General features: G+C 32.7%; 2 protein-coding genes across 4 annotated transcripts in view; one reads left to right on the top strand and one right to left on the bottom strand.

Annotated features, from left to right (window-relative positions):
* LOC140051346 (protein FAM149B1-like) overlaps nt 1–16,555 on the top strand; it is a 46,718-nt gene extending 30,163 nt beyond the window's left edge. For 2 of the 3 annotated variants that reach the window (XM_072096533.1, XM_072096531.1), the window contains 12 exons: nt 1,974–2,217; nt 8,250–8,392; nt 8,688–8,828; nt 9,351–9,491; nt 9,743–9,921; nt 10,606–10,760; nt 11,264–11,403; nt 11,498–11,677; nt 11,945–12,095; nt 12,233–12,364; nt 12,791–12,869; nt 13,740–16,555. In XM_072096533.1, the coding sequence (XP_071952634.1) occupies nt 1,974–2,217; nt 8,250–8,392; nt 8,688–8,828; nt 9,351–9,491; nt 9,743–9,921; nt 10,606–10,760; nt 11,264–11,403; nt 11,498–11,677; nt 11,945–12,095; nt 12,233–12,364; nt 12,791–12,869; nt 13,740–13,873 (1,819 nt within the window). In that variant the 3' untranslated portion in view covers nt 13,874–16,555. Of the gene's footprint in view, nt 1–574; nt 726–1,973; nt 2,218–8,249; nt 8,393–8,687; nt 8,829–9,350; nt 9,492–9,742; nt 9,922–10,605; nt 10,761–11,263; nt 11,404–11,497; nt 11,678–11,944; nt 12,096–12,232; nt 12,365–12,790; nt 12,870–13,739 lie in introns of those variants that run through there. The other variant, XM_072096532.1, reaches the window with a different exon arrangement.
* A 918-nt stretch (nt 16,556–17,473) lies between these two features.
* LOC140051347 (uncharacterized) lies at nt 17,474–21,146 on the bottom strand. The gene is made up of 3 exons (XM_072096534.1): nt 20,740–21,146; nt 20,082–20,248; nt 17,474–19,603 (listed from the first exon to the last, which is right to left on the bottom strand). Exons 1-3 carry the CDS (start codon nt 20,978–20,980, stop codon nt 18,926–18,928), a joined length of 1,086 nt encoding a protein of 361 aa, XP_071952635.1. The 5' UTR covers nt 20,981–21,146; the 3' UTR covers nt 17,474–18,925.
* Nucleotides 21,147–21,889: the final 743 nt, after the last annotated feature.

Below are 21,889 nucleotides of genomic sequence, written 5' to 3'. Positions count from 1 at the left end.
CGACGGCGGTGGCCGCGGTAAAATTCGAGGCCTGAGATGAGAGTCCTAGACTCGGGTACCCCGAGTGATAATATATTTATTTTTTTGTAATATACTGTACACAGTGAGTATTGTTTTACAATGCCAATTATTATTTTCAAATGAATGCCCTAAATGTTAATTGTACTAATTTTTATCTTCAAAAAACATCTGTAATCACATCTTGTATAATCACATAAGAGTATTCTCCTATTCAAAAGATATGAAGTATGGATAATTGTTCAGGAGACAATATGCAAATTACAATCTATGATGTACTCTGCTGTACTAATGTGAATATCATATATCATCCAATCAATAGATCTGATGTCCTACATAGTATCTTGTCTTGTCAAGAAATCTGACCAATCAAATCTTCTTTCTGCTATGAGAATGTTAATAGCAAATGCTATATGTGATGACACTGCAGGGTACACAAGTTGATTGTAGCTAGGCCTTGATTTTTTAATTGCAAGCACATGTCTTGGTAGCTTTTGTACAGGGAAACTTATCAGTTGTTTAGTTCTGCTTTGGTAGGCTGAGGCGGTGAGGAGGCCTCTAGGCTCTTCAGTTGGAAAAAATGTATGTTTTTGATAAGATGGTACATTGGTCGGGATGAGTTTGGATATGTACATCCATTATATTACTCTACCAAGAGTTATCTTGAAGACTGATGCAGATGATGCTACCTCGTTGATGGTAGTTGGGTAAGACATTCACGGTTCTCAACTATAAATAATTTCAATATAAAATTTCTATCTTAAAAAAGTATATTTTATTTTTTAGCAGTTTGCATGCGTTGCGTCAGTCATTATACGCTTGCCTCTGCGGTATGGCATGCATGGGCACAACAATTTTTCGATTCCATGGTTGTGTAGTCACACGTCATGTTATTTAAACAAAAGGTTTACTGATTTTGATGATGTTATCATTTTGCTTGGTGTTTTGACACTCGCGTCAGTAGTTTTTACGTGTCGCGTCATTATATGCATGATATTTCATGTTTTTAAGAATGACTTCTAAATCTAAGTACTGTACATGTTGTTTGTGTATTTTCATGGTATTTATCACTTATTTCTATACTGTACATCCGTAACTGGGCCAAACTTCCATAGAAATTACTTTATGGACATTTCGTAGTACACTCAACATGTTATAGTATCACAGTCATGTTGCAAGTCAGAATATATGTGACGGCTCAGTGACTTAAAAACACATTAAGCATACAATGCACAGAATATAAAGGATGTAATGTATTATTATTATCCTCCAGCTTAACTACAGACCCATAGCAGTAAACAGTGCACCACCCAGATTAGCACACCGGCTGATGATCCCCTACTTTTTTAGGAATAGTGTAAATATTTTCATATCTGTTTATAGATTTCATTTTTTCCAGTAGACCAACACTACTGGTATTGTTTTCATTTTATCCCATCTGTCATCACAAACAAAGAAATCTTTGTAACTTTAAAGTAACTTCCATGGGTTACAATTTATTATTTCAAGTCTCTCCTATCCTCGCTTAACATTTAAATTCTCTTTTTCAATAGTTCTTCAAGTCCTTGGCTATTTTTAATATTTAAATACCGGTAATCGTAAAGTACACGAATCTATTATTATTCGTTTAATATAGATTTAATATTTTCTTTATACAGTACGTCATGCAAATGATTATTGAATTTTATAGCACCGCTGTTACGCTGTACAAAGCAATAAGTTTTTTAATTACACCATTATAAATTTTATAGTCACCCAGGGATACTAAGGTTGTTTGTTAATTTTGTCCTTTATTTTATGCTTTAAATGTTATAATTAATTTGGAATAACCATTAATGAATTTTTGATTATAGAACAATTTTGATATTTATATTGCATCATACAATTAGGTAGAAACCTTTAAGATAACTTCAATAAATGTAACGTTAATACTACTTTTATTTTATTCTTTTTAGGAGGGGTATTTCTTCCAGGACAGAAAATCACCCCTTACCGGAGAAACCCAATGATACGCTTCCGATTCAGTACCTTCAGAACATGAAGGAGGCCATCTCTAACTATGTCAGTCCCATGACTAGTGGCAGGTCCTCACCAACAATGACTGGTGAGCTGAACATTAATACCAACCTTGATTCGTCAACTGGTTGGACATCAGAGGTCTCCTCAGCAAGAAGCAGTCTCTTCTCCTGGGAATACGATGTAAGTAAATTTTAAATTTGGTGTGAATTTCTTATATACAGTAATTATAGTATAGTTATTTGCTTTAATATGCCTGCATTCAGATTCTCATCTCAATGAGCCTGCCTCCATATACTAGTGAAGTGGTGAGAGCAGTTCTTTAAACATACAAATATCTCATTCAATCTTACCTGTAGTGGTGGTGTGACATGACAGTATACTAGCTTAATAGGCCAAGACTGAATCCTATACAATACTTTACAACTATTCTGTACATTCAAAAGAATACATTCTACAGTAGGCCTTGAAAAAATGCAACTTTATCATTACATACATATCATTTTCAATGATTTTAAAACTCTACTTAACCTAACAATTACATTGAGAGGAAAGCAGGCATTTAAGTTTTAGTAGCTCTGCGCGGTCGGAAAATTGCGCGGTCACTACACATCTGCGTGGTCACTATGCGTCACTGGAATGACGAATCAAGACCAATGTATGGTTTGAGATAGTGTTTGAATTCTGAACATGAATACGTACACGATACAGAAATATCTTTCACAGAGAATAAGTATAGAATTAAATATTCATAAAAGAAATATCAAGAATTGTGTATAATAAACATTAATTGATATTAAATTTTACATCTTTTAAAACTAAATTTCATATTATTGATACGTGCCTCTCCACCATCAATAAATTTAAAAAAATACATTAAATCAAATGTGAAATCATAACAATGTTTCCTAAAGAACAAGAGACAGTGATCTGAGAAATAATGTAATTACACTGGCAAGACTTAATTTATAATGTTAATATTAACTGAACATTTAAGTGCATTTCTGCGTTCTTTTTGCTGGGTAATTGTTGATTAAACTAAGGATTATTGAGCAGCACAGTGTAGAGTATTATTAAAAGAGATTGATGTAAATTGTAGCTGACAATATACTGAACAAAGCAACATAAACTTATTACACAGTAGGCCTATAGTTTGAAAGATTTTTTAGAAGATGATTAGCTTAAATATTATGTTGGTTGGTCTATATTTTATTTTATTTTATTTTATTCAATCAAAACCAACAGCGATAAATACCGCCACTAACAGGTTTGAAACATAAAACAATACAACATCAAAAACGGTTAACAATAAAATACAGAAAAAATATATATATATATATAAAAAACATAGATTGGCATGCCATAAAAAATTTCAATTAAAACAGGTTATGCAGACTGTTCAAGAAGTGAACACATCATCGTCCTCTTAAAATAACCAAGTCTATCATTAAAAATATCGATATGATTGCTATTTAGCAATATATTTAGCATATATATTACAGTTATCTTCCGACCAATCTGGTATTCTGATGAAGAAGAAAAAATTGTGATTGTTATTAAATGAGATGCTTTGATTTTTTTTAGTCAATAGTTAATTCCATTTGATTTTAATATTTCAGAAAATCAATAACAAATTAAAGCTAGAATTGCAACATTTTATAGTTTACCACATTTTTCTTTTAACTGAGATTTATTGAGAAGTAGAGTTAAAGACCCCTTCCCTGCAATTTTGGACGTTTTTTGGAAAATAATACATATATCACTTTAAAAACATTAAACCATGTCATTTCTTGTCTTAAATGTACGTTTTATGGTAAATTATGATAAAAAGTGAGAAACAATGCACTACCTAAGTAGCTCGCGGCGATCGACCTCTCGTGGACGGTCTTAGGCCTAGCCTAGCTAGGCTTAGTTTTGTAGGCCTAGCTGGTAAACATCGGTAACGTACGAACATCGTACGCGAGCTATATACCTAGCCTGACGTTGTATAGTTGCTGCATTAATTGTCTTTCTATTTTTGCCAGACTCCGTTGATACAAATTGGGGAAAACCCGGTATTTTCGCTGAAAAGTTAGGAGTCTTTCATTTGTTTTGGCCTCACGATCGATCGAAAAGTGGGCGAATTACAGGTGAAAAACAAAAATATCAATCCGCGCGCAATGCATTTTGGGATTTATAGCGGGCCGCTATAATTATTAGAATCGACTTATTTTTCACATTTTTAACCGTTTAAAGACGAAAAAAGTTATCGCAATAGGACCATATAGTATTATTTTTAAATTAAATATAGTTTGTGATCTTAAATTAGATCTAAAAAACGTAGGGAATGGGGCTTTAAGTTTTTGGGGTTAGGTTCAAGGAACTATTTACATACATGATTAGTATCATAATGTAACATAATGATAAAATACTTTTTTTGCAACTTTCATTAGTTGAATTATATTATACAATATATATAAATATATAATTATACTACTACAGAAAACAATACTGTACATCAAAGGATACTATGCCAACCACTTATGAAAAAGACCAAAGTTTAAAATGACATTTTTTTATCGTTTCGTTTTTATTTTTGGAATGCAAAATTCTTTAACTCGTCTTAAATTGTATCTAAATTTACGCTCTTTTGGCAAAAGATGGTGAAGTCTATTCCAATAGTACAGACAGTAAAACATCTACAGGAGACAACCCTATAAATAGTGCACTTACTTTAGGTCCCCCCAGTTGTCATTCTACTCTAGCTAATGTACTCTGTTATATGTACAGTGGTATTTTTTCTTTCTACCATAAATTTACTTTATTTTTATATTTGCATTTCTCCACTATTCTATTTGTTTTCAGTTATCATATAAATTGATCGGTAACTCTGCACCGGGTATTATACAATATATTATTATTAGAATTATATTAATCATTTAATGATATTACTGTATTGTCGGTTTTTGTATTGTTAATCATTGCTATGACAATTGTTGTCATGGTAACAAGTAATAAATGGAATTATGATCATTATTCGGTTAATGTTAATCAAACTGAGATGCAACATTTGAAATTTGAGTTCTTTTTAATATCGGCAACAAATTGTCTCTAATTCATTAAGTATTGTTTAAAGTTTGTGATACTCATTACTGTGTGTAATTTCAAAAGGTTAAATGAGGTTCAGGTATTTCTTATCTTAAGCTCTGCCTACATTGTCAAACTACTGTGTTTAACAAAAAAAAGTGTGATCTGCCCAAATATGGTAGTGCTATGACATCATCATGTCCATATGGGAAAATCGCATTTTTAATCTCATGAAGGTTGATAGTGTAGAAAGACAATAAAGACCACCAAGTTTGAAAACAAGATATTTTAATAAAGCTGTTTTCTTTAAATTAAATACTAAATAAACGTCGAGCTAACCGAAATAATTCAATTTTGTTTAGTACAAATTTTCTCACTGAAACTCGGATTAAAATCGCTGGGTAAAAATAACTATTGATTAATATGTCTATCCCCAAATTGACAAACTACAGTACTTCGAAATTATAGCAATTTACATTTGGGATAAAATTGGATAATGCACACATTGACCGACCGAGTACTATAAGTCAAATGCAGGTGATCGGCACAAATAATCAAACGTTTCTTAGTTTGAACACTTAAACAATTACAGGTAATCGTGGATCGTGTACAATACCAGCATTCATATGATACGCAGGTGTCACGCTGGGCCGGTGCCGGTATGAAGCCGTGCCTTGTGGCATATGATTCTTATAATTTATTCTCCATGGGATTTGTCCACTATCATTAGTCCAATACCCTAGGTAATAAACAACGATTAAGGATACATACTCTTACTACTATTGAAAAGAAGGGTTAATATTATATACAGTACATTTTTACACTTTTTAGTTGAAAATTTGCAATAAATGTACATCAAAAATTGCGAGTATATTAACATAATTTTATAAAAATTGTTAAATTTGGAAAGTTTACATTTTTTCAATAAATGTTTATCTTTAATTAATATTGAAATAATATTTTTAAGTACAGTACACAGTACCTGCAGGTTTGCCAATTATCGAAAATACTGTACTGTAGGTAGTTACCAACCATAATCAATGGTCAAAGTCAACTCCGACACTTGAGCTTTTCTAATCGTCTTCTGATGCAAGCAATTATCATTCTTAAACTAGGAAATATGCCTGGGCTACAGTTGAAAATGAAAATTTTCAATTTTAATATTATTGCAAGAATTTACAAATTTAATTAAAGAAATGTGCATTCCTTTTTAAAAAATCATTTAATATACTTATTTATTACGTCAAATGTAATACAATACAATTGCATTTTATACAGTTAGTTGTAATTGTATATTTTTTGCCTAAAAATTTAATACTAAATAGACTTTAAATTGGAAAAATAATTGCTCTGAAAATAGACAGAAACATGAAATTCAAGAGGCCTTGTTTAATGAGGGCACAGACATGTGAACATGCATGTCAAGGTAATTGACCAGCTTGGATAAACAACTAATGTATTGATTGACATTCTAGGAATTTTGCCCCTTATTTGGTGATGCTCTGGCAATAACATCAGGCTTAGTATAGGCATTGAGGAATTAGTTTAGGTTTGGTATACAGAATATGTTTTGATCCTTGAAAAAATACCGCACAATTTTAAATAATCCAAAAATATGATTTAAATAATAGAGTTTTATAGAGATTTTTTTTTGCTTTTAAGTTTTATACCTGTTTTCCACTAGCTGAATTTATGCATGCGATTCAGAATCATCAGCCTTCATGCATATTCATATAATTCAAAAATCCCTTTCTGCCATCATTTTTTTTTCTTCAGTGTGTAGTTTCAGCAAAATCAGTTTCTACTTTAATATTGTGCAACCAATCAGAGCCCGGGAAATGAGTTGACGCGTTCTTTTAGCACTCATGCAAATCGAAAAACATAGCAGACACGTGATGGAAATGAAATTGGCTATTGGCTTAATGTCGTGGAAATGGTAGCTCGATTTTTCTCTGCGCAAACATCGGATTTGCGCGAACAAATTCTGTTCAGTCACTGTCGTTTAATTACAATCAGTTTGTAGATTTTAAAAGGAGATGCTAATTGGGCTTTTGTTTTTAATGCTCATCTTTACACTGTCATTATTATAATCAAGCATTCTTTGTCTTCCATCATCTGTTACATGTCATGTCATCTTTCATTTTAATAATTAGTTTTAATTAGTCTAATTTCAAGTAATTCTCATTTAAAATGTCATATACTGCACAACTGTCGCCTAAATTATCGATTATTCAATACATCCTGACAGCCATAAGTGCGCTTCTCAACTTGCTATAATTAATTTCAATATAGTAGTCTATTTCGTGCCTAGCTTACCTGGATAAACCCACATTGCCTATTCTCTCCGAGAAGAGAGCTACAACTCGAATATATCCAAAATTTATGAAACACCCCTGTCACTGTGTCAGGTGACAGATTTTAGTTAGTAAATCTGAAAATGTCAGTGGTTTTTAACAATCTGAATTACTTTTTGACCCAACAAATTACTTCATAATAGCAAAATAGTAAAGTCTTTTTAAAAAAAACTATATTCGGAAAGAAAACATTTTATCAGACCATAATTAAGAATTTCTCTAATAATGCAAGTTTAAAATAAGTAAGCGGGAAAGGACAAACTGGTTTCTCAAGATGTAACGCAATGCATAGTGCAATGCAAGTGAGTTGACCAATTACAAGCAACAGTTTGGATGATCTGCCGTGTCGTGATTGGTCAAATTACTTGCAGCATGCTTACATCCTTACATTGCATCCAAGTTGGAACCAAGGTTCGACTTTCCAAATCACGAATTCTAAACGTCTTGTGACATAGCGCATTTAACAAGACTTCTCCAATCAGAGTGATTATTGGCCAAAGTGTGCATATACTTTATTTATTTTTCTTTTCCTATCATCTTCTATAATTTTTATCCATGTGTACGAAAGAAATTTAGAAATCTGATTTCACAGATTCAATTGTATAGGATCTTTAAATCAGTTCAACAGTAGTAAAATAAATGTACAGTAGTGTAGTTTGTAAGTTATATTTGATTTAATTCTTTCCTGAAATTCCCAGATATTACTTATCACTGCCTCATTATATTTCAATAAGTGTCCATTATGACTACTTGATATTTCTGAAAACTGTAAACATGCTCATCTTTATGTTGTAGGAGTTTGATAAGCAGGCAGCCAAGACAGTGAGGGTACTGTTTGAGGAGATAGATAGGCTGTTGTACGAAGGTCAGAAGAGTCAGAGTACAACCCAGTTACACACTGAATGTCAACAGTGGAACTTACGATTTCCACATTTAAGGTAACCAGGTCATTTTGAACAAATCGGTTATTAACCTTTTTTATAAATAAAAAAATATGTAATTTCAGATGATCTTACTGGAATGTGTTTGTTGGATGAACTATATGACTTTTTTGACCTCATTTATTTAAAGAACACTTTTACTGTTTTATTGTTGAAGTTCTGGGAAAACAAACATTAATTTCATGATAATATATCACATAAATATTGGCAGTCCAGGTCATTAAAAAAATGTATTTAAAAAAATAATGTTATGACAATTTTGGTTATAAATTCACTTTTTAAATATTTGCAGGGTATTAGGGAAACAGCTTACACCACCTTTAGATGACGGATTTGAAATTATACCAGCTGACGCCCCTCGGCCTGCAACTGGTAGCATATTGCTTGACGTTGTGGACAACGAGGGAGATATTGGGGTCAATGAAATAGAAGAGTAAGTTATTAAAAGACATACTGTAACCTGTATTCTTTGCCACAATATGTTGCCATATGACATAGTGTAGTCCCAGCTTATAGTCGGATTACATTAACAATGAATTTTATACCAAAGTCCAGTGTCTGAATTTGGCCTAAACTGAGGGGTGGGAGTATATTCAAGCATCAGATCATTTTTTGTGATAAAAAATGTATTGAAAAGTGTGTGAGGAAACATTAAAAGAACAATAACAACATTTATTGGCCTCTAGTATGTTCCAGTTGATGTGCAGCAGTCAGCGATTTCGTTCTATTAAGGCCAATAAGGCACGATTTACAAATAGTTTCTTTCCAGGAGCTATTAGAGCCTTAAAAATCATGTAGACATTTTTGTAATGTTTTTGTTTTGAGTACGTGTTGTGTCCGTTGGATATTGTGCTCCGCCAACAGAGCAAACAGAATTTCTATGTTTTTTTCTTTTTAGAAAAAATGACAATAAATGATACTTTTGACTTGACTTGATAATGTATAATATTTTTAGGTTGGTTGTAACTGGACAAAAGATTGAACCAATCAGTATATGTCCTGAGCTTAGAGGAACTTATCTACCACATTTAGAAGAGGAGATATTTGAATCCGATGGTCTTGTGGAAGAGTACCTAGCCTATGACTGCAGGGCAGGGTATGTATGAAATTAAAATGTGTTAATATCAACTGCGCCTCATCTTTATAGAGATAGGTCCTTGTTCAATTTATATTTTCATATTAAAATGTGAATTAAATAATATTTATAACATAGTTTCATTGGTTGATTCATATCATATACACCATGCATTAATTGGATCCATTCTCATGACTGAGTCTATATATATACCTTTATAACATGACATTTGTGTTTAGCTATATCATGTAATAAAATTGTTATAATTTTAGAGATGAAGATGGTGTATGCAGTCAACATTTAGTACGTAAGCGGCGTGAGGGCTACCCACCAATCACGCCAAATAGCTCAGTACAAAATGGTATAACATTACAGGTGTTTGACAATGTTTGGTGCCGTGTTATACATTGGCTGAAGCAACTAGTAAAGAAACATGTGGAGTTAGGAAACGGTAAGTGTACAATAAAACAGCATTGTATGGCAAGACCATCATACACTTTAATTTTGTTGACTTTATCATCTTTTGGTTGTTGTCACTGAGAAATACTGCTTTGTAGCTTCTTAGGCTTGGTTCCCTCTGGAGGCGGAACACAAGGACACAGACGCAACACAAGTGATCTGACCAATAACAAGCGACAATTCAAACAACCCGTCGCTTGTGATTGGTCAGATCACTTACGTTGCCTAGTGGGAACATCTCCTACAGTATGTAGAGTATTCTAAATACAGTTTGGCACAGTTTCTTGTGAAACAAATTAGGAAAAATATCTGTTTAAATACTACTATGCCCAACTTCTATTCAGAGACAAATCAACTATTATGTACACATTGTTGGTGTTCTCTTAGTTTAACCTGTGTACAGATACATGATTCTACATGGCTTTTCATCAAGATGACAACTGTAATTTACAAGGGAAAAAACTGTAAACAAGTATGAAAGGGCCTTTTTAAGAATGGTTAATAATTACTAGACGGACAGATGAGAGAACACTTGGATTGACAGCACTGACATGATGTGACCCTTAGGGGTGCATGTAGTTGAAAAGTGTAACATCTAAGTCCAAATTGCCATGAGCAATGATCGTTGGAATGATTAAGGTAGACAAGACAACTTATTTTTTTTTTTTTTTTGCAGATAAATTTTTTATTGGAATGTCCCATGATTTAGAATCAAGAGACTCAACAATGAACACTGTGGTGCCGACCTTTGACCCATCAATGAGTCCTTATCCAATGGCTCCTGTGTGTCGATTGATTGATCATACGCATATTAAATTAGGTTCATCATCTGTAAGTTTTCATATTTCAGTTTAGTCAAATTTATTTATGTAAAGTCAAACAATTATATTGTGCATAAATTAATATTAATGAAATGCTTGTTTAAATATTTGTAATTCACACGATATAGTTATATTTTAGTGTGATCCCTACAGTATGTTCGTTTACTGTAGAGACAAATAACATACATTCTAAACCTTTGTTCATACATTGTATATACTTTTCATGTTAAATCTAATTAAGCCTGATAGATGTATACATTATGCTGAATTGAACACAATGAAAATTATTATACAATATTAAAAACATCTCATTTTAATGCAATGTATGTACTTTTCCAAGAAAATAGAAATTAGAGCAAACAGTGTCTGTTAAAGTAATTGCAAATAACAAAGAACTCAAATAAACCTTCAATATTTTTATATTTTATTTCACAGAAAACGAATGCATAAAAATGTTTTTAATCTTTATTGAACAATTATTATTAACATCATATATCTTTTCTTTTTTGTTAGACAAGAGCTGGTACGCCCTCGTTTGGAATGGCTAGTGGGTTCGGCATGATGACCGGTCTCGATGGCCTTATGACAATCAATGCTAAAGTAATTCACCAACGTGCCATTGATGGAAGAGACCGCCCTCAATCAGTATTAACGTAAGTTAACAAACAATGTTTGGTTGCCTCTTTTATTTTGCCAAAGTGTTTCGTAAAATATTAGTGTGAAGAAACTTTACTTTATCCTTTTCAGGGATGATCTTCCTCTTCCTTATCACCGTCCATTATCAGGAGTTCATCGGCCAATGGCTAGCAGCCATTTAAGATCACCGTCTGCTAGGCTCAGGGGTAATTCTAGGTTAAAACCAATTGACTCTCAGAGGCTGCAGTCCTCGCAACTTCAAATGGAGGACTATGTACAAGGAAAAAGACTGTAAGTAATCAAACATGTTTTAATTCATAATAGAGAGTTTTCATGTAAACATTAACGCTATTTCCCAACATGCAAAAGGGCAAGCTTAGCCCACTTTGAAAACAAGTCTATCTGCATGTGTGCAAGCATTATGAACAACTTTAGCTACGTACGTCGAGAATCTTATTTCTAAAAAATATCGTCAATAAAAAACGTTACCAACTTTGTACAGGTATCCAGAATCACAAATTAATGAATTTAATGTAATATTTTTGATCTTTCTTTCAGAAATAATCCTAATGCCGCAGAACGTCTAGGTTCTCCTCCCCAGAGGATTCCGTCTCCGTCAGGTCCTTGGAGCCGCAATGCTATGCTGCCACCAATACAAAACGAAGTATCTGCACAAAAAGAAAATGGTGGCAGCAGACAGGGAGGATTTGTAAGTTTGCTTGTAAACTGCCTAAATCAGTTATTTTCAACAATTCACATGTGCCACACACCTCTAACATACTGTATACCCAGCTTGAGTCATTATTAGCGAAAGGTTAATAACTGATTCATTAATTTCTTATGCAGCCACAAAGGTCAAGAGGTCGAATATCCAGTGCTGTCCACATGCAAGATGATCAGAATCGACGGACGAAAGAGAAGTTAGCAAGTCAGTTTGTTTGGGAGTCAAGTAGGCCAAACACTACTCACACATTTAGGGTAATAAATCTTATCTCTAACATTTTTCTATTGAAATGTGATTTATTATTTCAAATTTTGTCGACATTTGTGATCAGTACAATGATATAAAAGAGTGAATATTCCAGTTGACAAAATGATTTGATTTGTAGTCCCCTCTGGTGATAAAAACTCAATTGGATGATGTATGTGTAACAGTGTGTGTGAAAATGACAGTTTTAGTATTATTTTTAGTTATTTCTTATACTGGGTAGGCTCTTCAATATAGAGAATGTTCTCCCACAGGGCCCAGTACATAACTCACAAACAAACATAACAATTATTAAGAAAAATAAGATACCACAACTGCCCACTTCCCATCTTATATGTATAGTGAACATTGTTCCCCATTAGTAAATTACTTTTACCATCATCTAAATTTATGTTTGTTTGTTTCTTTTCTTGCAGACTGACACACCTGTATTGAGAAGGTTGTCAACACCTAATGGGTTAAGTTTATTTAAGCAAATTCCTCCAGTACAACCAGGTAAACATCATTTTTTTCAAAAACTTCATTTCTAAACCATGCTTGTTTTTGTGCTTAAGGTCCAGTAATGAATTTAAATTCCTAAACGGAACACCCCATAAACACCCAGTTATACCAAAGAACTTATAACGCAAGAATCTCCTGTTCTTCAATTTGCATTCAAAACACAGTATCGGAAGTACAGGGTTAAAAGGTCAAACTGGGCGACGCCATTTCACAGCATGGAGCAGCGCCCCCTCCAAACTAGGAAGTCAATTACTCTACCCCCCCCCCCCCCCCTAGAGTATTAGCAGATCCCCTCTATGATTTTGACTTTCTAATTTGATGCGGGCGCCCTACTCCTCAGTCAATTATTCTATCCCCCTAGAGCATTAGCAGATCCCCTCTATGATTTTGACTTTCTAATTTGATGCGGGCGCCCTACTCCATGGCTCACAATGGCGCCACCCATAGCTCTATTCTATCCCACAATGCCTTTCGAAATTGTTACGCGCTTCGGACGAACAGGAGATTCTTGTGTTATAAGTTCTTTGGTTATACTATATTATAGTATCATATGAAAATTCTGTAATACAGTATTACATATGTACCACATGTATATTATTTCATAATAAGTTAATATGGCCTATGATATAGGCGTCACATGTATATCATTATTTCATATTAAGCTACTATGGTCTATGATACAGGCGTCACATGTGGTACATATGTGACACTTTATCACAGAATTTGTTTATGACACTGTATAAATTATAGATACAATACCGAGAATTGGCTACCAAAAGCTGTAATGTCTAATTAGACAAAAGACATAACAACTTATACTGAATTAGATGAATAATTTTATTTAATGTTTCAATTTCATTTCAGTAACAAATACCAAAAGCATGCCAGGAATCACAGGTGTAAAGGTGAAAATTCCAGGTGTCAGCTCACACACAATGGAGTCTTACTCTAACACACAAGCTGGCTTTATGTTTATGGCTTCTCAGGGTACTAAATGAAACATTGGAATTCATGGACAGTTAAAACTGATAATTTGAATTCAACAGACACTGGCCAATGTATTAGAGATGCTAAAGAGTCAAAGGTCATGTACTGTATTCTTAGCATATTGCTAATGTAGTATCTGAAGGATTTAAGAAGATACATTTTGTCTCATCTTAGCTCATTGCTAGAGGTCCAGATCATGTGATCATCATACATCGTACTACAGGATCAGATCACTCATCCTACTAGTTATCTGGATGTCTGCCAATCTTGAGAAGCCTAGCTGAGAGGTACTCTTCTTGCAGTGCTAGGCTATTTACATCTAGCATATAGTTGACTTAAAAGTACATTGGAAAACCAAAGAGTATGTCATGCAGCACCTACAGACAAAAATTAGATCGCAGCCCTACACATTGATGGCAAAGAAGCATAGTTAAAGTTACAAGATAATTTGATAAACTTTTTCTGCATTACAATCATGAGAGATTTTTATTAGAAATCCATGTGAAAGATAACATGTTTGTTGATCTGTGTTTGTATTCTTGTAAGACTGTATTCAGTTTGTTTTATTCTTATTTAATGGTACCATGAATTCGGGGAGAATAGGTATGTCCCAGGTATGTCAAACATAATACAGTGCTTAACTGGGACAACATATGTTAATATAGTTACAATGGTACCACTTAGCATAGCTCACAACGGATATAGTCCCATAAATTGATTGTGCGATAAAATGTCTTTGGCAGGATTTGGACCACCAACCTATCGATAACAAAGCGAGCAGCATAACCATTAGACCACAGAGGCTTCATTGTCGAAACAAGTTCATTTATTGTTGGGAGTGTATCTGTTGTGAGCTATGTTATGCAGAACCATTGTGATCATGTTATACTGTGTCCTAATTAACACATTATATTACCTTTGTTTAAGTCTATCTTATAACTTCATCATCTTGATATCACACAGTGCTGGTTTATACCTGATAAAAACAATATTAATTCAGATTCTTGGTATGTAAACATTTGTTATTGTTCTTTGTGAAAGGCGATCAATAATTATAAATATTAATATTTATTTGATGATTGCCATGCAGATTTAGTTAGTTCTGTTTATATAATGTTTTAATACTCTCAGGCTTTGTAAATACAAAATATTATTATGTAAATAAGTTATTATATAGAAGTATGGATGAGAGATTAATATTACATTTTTTGTTGAGTGAGAGAGAATAGTTAGTGAGATGGCGTGTGATGACAATTGATGATCGGTACTGTATCTAAATTTGTCCAGGGATAGGCAATGATCACACAGTATCTGTTTCACATGTGATGCCTGTATCATTCACCCAAACTTACCTAACCTTCCCCATGATACAGGTAATATATGATCCTGTATTATGGAATTTGCCTACAGTACTGGATCAATATTGTCATATGTAGAGATACAGTGGGGGTGTGTGTGTGTGTGTTGGATTTTTTATAATTACAACTGGCAAGTTGCCAAGGTATTGGAGGTGTTGATGTGAAGAGGATATACAGTTTACTGTATACAGGTATGTTTAGAATCAGACCAGGCTTACAAGAGCTAGTTAATAGTATTTTTTCTTTATATCAACATCCATCCGAGTATTGTATGTATGTATAGACTTTTTATATAAACATAAAGTTTCTATTTATTTGTCCATTATAGTAACACATACTAATATAAAATACATTTTGTTTAATAGACAATAAATTGAAATAATTATTATTTTTCATTATAAAGTGTGTGAATCTTCCCATATAATTTTTACTTTACTGTGTAATCTGTTTCATTACCAGAAATATTTTATTTAGGAATATGTATAATTTAATTCTTTTAATTAAAAATTACAGATTAACTTTGACCTACTCTCTGTTCATCCCAAAAATATATAATTATTTCTCTAAACCATGGAGATAACATGTTTTCATATTCCTTTATTAACCTAGTCTACACTAACAAACTTTTCCAAACTTTTGTTTGCAAACATTGAATTTATCACACATTGGAAAAGTTTGTAGTCTCCACAAGTTTTTTAAGGCTCTATCTGCAGGATCACATGACTAAAATACTGTTATTTGATTCGCTGAAAAATCAAATTAGTTTTAGGTAAAGAAAGAAGGTTCATGGCCTAACTTCTGCAAACTATTTTTTTTGAAATTGTCTAGAATTTATCAGCTTTTCTGCACTGCACTAACTCTCTTAATAAACTCCAACCCTTTGAAGAAGTTTCTACCCCATGTGACTGAGGCTAAATAAGGTATTTTTAATAGTTTAGGAAAAATGCAAATAACATTTTTATGACTAACTTTCTGCAATTGGTTTTATTGTTATATGAAATGATTTGGCCTTCCAAAAAATTGTTTTTTTTTTGTTTGATCTAGTTCAAATGCTCAAAAACTGTAATTCAGTGACCCCAAAAAGTCAACCTGTGATGTCTTGGGACACTACGGAATAAGGGCCATGTCTTCAAAGGGTTAATACTCCAAAATAAAAGTTTACTTATGTTGAATAGACTTTAAAGGTTTTATATTTAAGACTCTATAAACTTCACTTCTTTCTTCAACCTTCCTCGATTCAAATTGGTATAAATTTAAGATTAACTTCAATCCCATTGAAAATTTGCTGAGGGCAACATTCTTTGTTTAAGAAAATCGACAAAAACTATTTCTGAAACATGTTAAAAAATATGATGGAAATAAATATTTATATTTTAATGCATACGTCTGTTCTTGTGTTAATAGTGTTCTTGGTGTATAGAGCTTAGTATAAAGCTTAGTTCCCACTAGAGACGCAACGTAACAACGTAACGCAACATAAGTGATTTGACCAATGACAAGCGATGAATTATTCGAACAGTTGCTTGTCATTGGTCAACTCGCTTGCTTTGCGTCTACGTCCTTACGTTGTGTCCAAGTGGGAACCAAGCTTAAAGTACAAATCAACTGTGTTTTATTAGGTTGATACATAACTTAACATAACATAACTGAAAGTACAGTATTTACAGTAGTTGTGCAAGAGTAATCATTCCAACTTTTGAACAACTAAATGCACTTTTACTTTTCCCCAAGTCTGTATTTATTGTCTTTTTTTATGTTAGTCCACACTTCAGCATTTCGATTTTTTTTGCGATTATTGTGTGCTCAATTTATATGTATGAAACGCCATATCTGCCAAAATATTTATCTTTTTGCTAATACTGTATTAATTCGAAACATGGTACTATGAGTGCGTTCAGTTGCTCAACAAGTTGATCAGACTTTAGTTCTAACCTAATCACAACTTTACCAAAACTGAAAACATTATTTCTTTATACTTTTATAGTTGAACATACCATGGAGCATAGCTCCATGAACATACAGTATCGTATTGATTTCAACTCCTCTTAACTCTGTTGGCACTTCATATTTTTTTGGAGCAAAAGCAGACCCAGACCTTTTGTTACTTGTTCTGTTGAATTATGAATGTAACTTTCCAACACAGTTTGAAGAACTGCTCAGCCAAGTACCATAGTAGTGTCTTGAAAGAGGCACCATATGCAAATGGGTGTTCTTATGAACATACACATTAAACTCAATCAAATGAATTTTCCTTTTATTCAAAATAAATAAGTAGCATATATACATTTTTTTTGGAATTCCACAATTGCAGTTAGAAAGACAATGCATAAAAAGAGTATGTTACAACTTAAAAACAAACCATACAAATAATGTATGAAACAAATTGTGTACAGTGAAGATGTACTTTCTATGTACTGTATAGCAAAATGGTTAGATTTCAAATTCTCTCCCAAGTATAATTATTTTACTTGACCTTGTTAATATCAGACTTGTTCTTTTTTAAAAACCAAATTTTTCACCAACTATAAATTAAACTTACCATTACTGAAGTATTCAGTAATAGTACAGGCTTTTTTATAATCTCTTTTTTTTCATTTAATATTGCATAACATTTTTCAAAATGTTTTTTTTTTCATCATTTTGATACAACCAAATATATTTAGTTTACTATAGTATTCCCTTTGTTCATAAATCGTTTCTTTTAATGTAATTAAAATTTGACAAATATTGTTTAAAATATTACTTTTATAATTTTGAAAACAGGAATGCAATTTTAAAAAAAAGTAATATAATATTGAATCAATATTATATATTGATAGCATCTTAAAAAATGTCCAACTAAAGTCAATCAACATCTATCAATAATATTCAATATGTAGCTGCTAGGAATTTAGAAGTTTTTTTTAAACTTGAAAAAAAATAATTTAAAAAACATTTTTTACATTAAAACTGTATTTCCAACATTTCTTTTTCTCATTCATATTTGTGAATTATCTCTAAATTGATTTTTTTTTTATGTTATGGTATAAAATTTTACTATAAAAAGTGTTCAATAAAATTTGTTTATATTAACAATACAAAATGTATTTTTTTGGTCAATAATGTTTTAATTGACAAATAATTGAATAAACCTTACTGTAACTGTTCATTGCACTAGAGACAGTAAAATTTAGTACATACACATGAAATATAGTTGCAGCATACTGAATAGACATTTTAAAAGGCCACATATTGAACAATTATACAAAGCATGTATATTAAGCAATTTAAAAGGGATAACAATTACAACTAAATTGTGTTCAAATAAGTTTATCAAAATTAAAAGATCAGCTATATGCTATTGTATAAAATTGTCTGCGTAAAGTACTAAGCTTATTTTCCATTATACTTTCCATACAGGGTTGTACTGTATGCCCTTTAAAGATGATAAATATTGCAATTCTTTGTATTGCAAGGTGCATAATCTCAACATGTTTAGGTACCTTTACCTTTCATCCGTACAAATACCTTGGGTCTAGTGTTAAACATACATATTGCCGCTCATTCGTTTCACAGGAAAATAATACAATGTGAGCAAGCAATTTTATCTCCATAAAATTGTTAAAACATTGAAGTTTTTTGTTAAATGTTTGGCAGATTCATGTTATGGCAGATTCAAATTTAAAAATGTGCTAAAGAAAATTTAAACTCTATAATTAAAATTATTCAAACTTCTCCATTTCCCATGGACATATGAACATTTGGACTCACTCTATCTGTGAATAAAGACGGAACGGAAAACGACGTTGAAGCTAAATCCTCATCGTTCATTGGATAATAGTTTCCATGTTGCCCATCACTGTGATTCGCAGTCGCATAATTCTTACGTCTTTTTGGATGGCTTGGTTGCGAGCTGGTTTGAGGTATGCTTGTTATGGAATGTGCCTTAAAGATTGCCTGATGTATCTGCAGTTTCACAGACCGTTTCACATGGGGATCTGGAATTGTTCGTAGCTCCGTCGCGATGTACTTAGCAAATATTTCATCATCATCGTCTGTTTTAGTAGCAATTTCCTGGTTATTACAATTACCATTCACATTGTTGTTACTCGGCCTATTAACTTTATCAATCATGGACAGATATCGTCGTACAATAGCACTTTCATTTGTTTTTCTCTTGGGTCGTTTTGAAAGTCTTGGCGAGTTTGAATAAGGTAATTGTGAAGCAACTGGTTGTGGTTGTGGTGGTGGTGGTGGTGGTGGTGGAGTTTGTGGTAGAGGTTGAGGTTCTACATATTGTTCGACTACTGGCTGTGGTTGTGTTTGGTATTCCTTATTACCAAAATAGTCGTGTGGTGCATCTTCATATTCCATCCATTCTTTATCTTCTTCATTATGATCTTTCTGAAATTATAAAGAAAATTTATATATTATTATTATGAACGGCAGCCCCAGTCAGTGGTCTAATGGTAGGATGTCAGTATATCAAGCAGAGGATTCCGTGTTTGAATCTCGATTAGGACAACTTTTTTCACCATTCGTTAATCATTTAATTTCCAGTATATCATTGGTTTAGAGTTTTTCTATGCCTATTTGTAGATAAAAATACTAAACTTTACAACTCAGTTTTAAAGATGTCCCCCAAAAACTTAAAAATTAATTCCAGCCAATATGACAATTTTTTGGCATATTCAAATATTTTTCAGGGGGAAAATATATCTTGAATCTTTGCAGGATGATTTTTGTTTAGTATTTCTGTGTGTTTTTGTTTTGTTCTAGGGTGGGAAAGAGATTTCAAGGTCTATGAGGAACAAATGGTAACTTGCATAATTCTGTAATTAATATAAAAGAAATAAAAATTCTTCATGAATGATTATCATACCTTATTAGTAGTACCTGGTTTAGCAGAAATAAAGTTCTCTAAGAATGTCAATTTTGAATAGTGGGGCCATTTTGGTTTAGGATCATCTTCAGTACAATCTCGAAGACGCTTTTTTTCACGTACAAATTGGCTCCGTACACCTTTGATCTTTGCTTTGACATCTTCCACTGAAAATAAGAAAGACATTCTTTCAAATACTGTGTAAATAAATAATAATAAATACAATTCATGATTTCAAGATGGAAACCAAAGTGGGATGATAGGTATTTCCAAAAAATTACTTTACAAAATATAAAGTACGGTCACCTCAATTCACAGCTGGCCACACCCACTTTTAGTACGATTCTAAGACTAGGCCTTTTTTTTTTGTCACACACAATTTAAAAAAAGTGATACGCCATTTAAGCAATGATTTGAGTGGTTAATCATACAATAAGATCATATTTTACAAACTCGATCAATTGAATAATTCAATCAAGTTACCTAAGGCCTTCTTAAACGCTTTTATGTGCGTTCCTTATGTGCTTAGGCCTAAGTCTAGACTTAGGCTACGATGATTTATGCTAGCCGTAAACGGAGCGATTATACTGTCAACAAACGGTAGTGCGATAGGAAACACACTAAGTAGTGACCAACCTACTAGGCTTAGCATACCTACCAGTGATTCCCATTTTGTTTGCTATATCTTCTAAAGCGTTTGCTTTCACAATTTTGTCTTTGTAATATACGTTATTAATGTCGTACAGAAACGGTTGTTCTTGCCATAACTCAATTAATCTGTTTGTCAAGACATAGTTCCAAATAACAGTCCCCCTTTCCTCTGGAATCGCAACTCCATTTGTGTCAGTTTCCATTTCTTGTTTCACTCTATGCATCAGTTCTTGATCGGCGGCCATCATGTTTCTAGTCTGTAATTGTCGTCGTTGTTTGTTGCGCACACACAAAAGAAAACACAGGGAAACACGTCAGCAACTACTACCATAAAAGGACATTCCATTTCGTATTTTCAACAATAGCTTTAGTATTGTACTTTGAACAATACCGCAGTACAGTAAACACATTTAAAATCCATGTCTCCTGTTTTTTGTCATGATGCGACGTAATAAAAATGTTGTGACATAATATAAGATCCCTCGAGATGTATTGTCCCCCTGAAAAATAATTGTAAAATTGTTGAAAATGTTAATGTAATAGTTATTCACTTGACCAAAAATTGGATCAGAAAAAAAATTATTTAGCTGAAAAAAAGCAAGAAATAGTCAAATTGGCTGCCAGCCAATGGGTTTTGGTTATTTAACCGTTAATTAAAATCTGATTTTATTAATTTTCAAGTTTTCAAATTTGGGGGGGGGGGGGGAGACAATATATCTTTAATAAATGTATAATTTTAATCTTAATTTATAACATTAACAAAATGTCTTCTAATTTTATACTTATGAAGTTTCGAATTAGGCTACGGTGCGTGAGACCGAGTGCGTGTGCGCCGTCGATAGATCGTCACAGCTAACCAAACTTAACTGCAAAAAGCATAACGCACGCTGTTGTTGCGTTATCTAAAAATCAGCGCGGTTGAGTGCACATAATTCCTACATACATACATAAAATGAAATAATTTGATATCGGGCGGATAAATATTCACATTATTTTTTAAAAAGTGTAAATATAACCTTGTCTCATTCAATCTGGTATTTCTAAATGCATCGCAAGTCTTGAGTAGGCCTAAGATCGATATTATATTATTATGTGACGGGGCATGATAGAACACACCACATTTTACCCCAGTCTTATGGGAAAATACGGACAAACAT

This window comes from Antedon mediterranea, chromosome 6 (genome assembly GCF_964355755.1).
Source record: "Antedon mediterranea chromosome 6, ecAntMedi1.1, whole genome shotgun sequence".
In the NCBI taxonomy this organism is placed as follows: Eukaryota; Metazoa; Echinodermata; class Crinoidea; order Comatulida; family Antedonidae; genus Antedon; species Antedon mediterranea.
This window is presented reverse-complemented; position numbering and strand designations above follow the sequence as displayed.

Bases quoted from the DNA above. Each gene is read 5' to 3' on its own strand.
- LOC140051347 (XM_072096534.1), bottom strand. From the start codon at position 20,980: ATGATGGCCGCCGATCAAGAACTGATGCATAGAGTGAAACAAGAAATG. The intron at 20,249-20,739 runs GTAGGTATGCTA...TCTTATTTTCAG, and splicing joins AAACAAAATGGGAATCACTG to TGGAAGATGTCAAAGCAAAG. The intron at 19,604-20,081 runs GTATGATAATCA...TTATAATTTCAG, and splicing joins AACCAGGTACTACTAATAAG to AAAGATCATAATGAAGAAGA.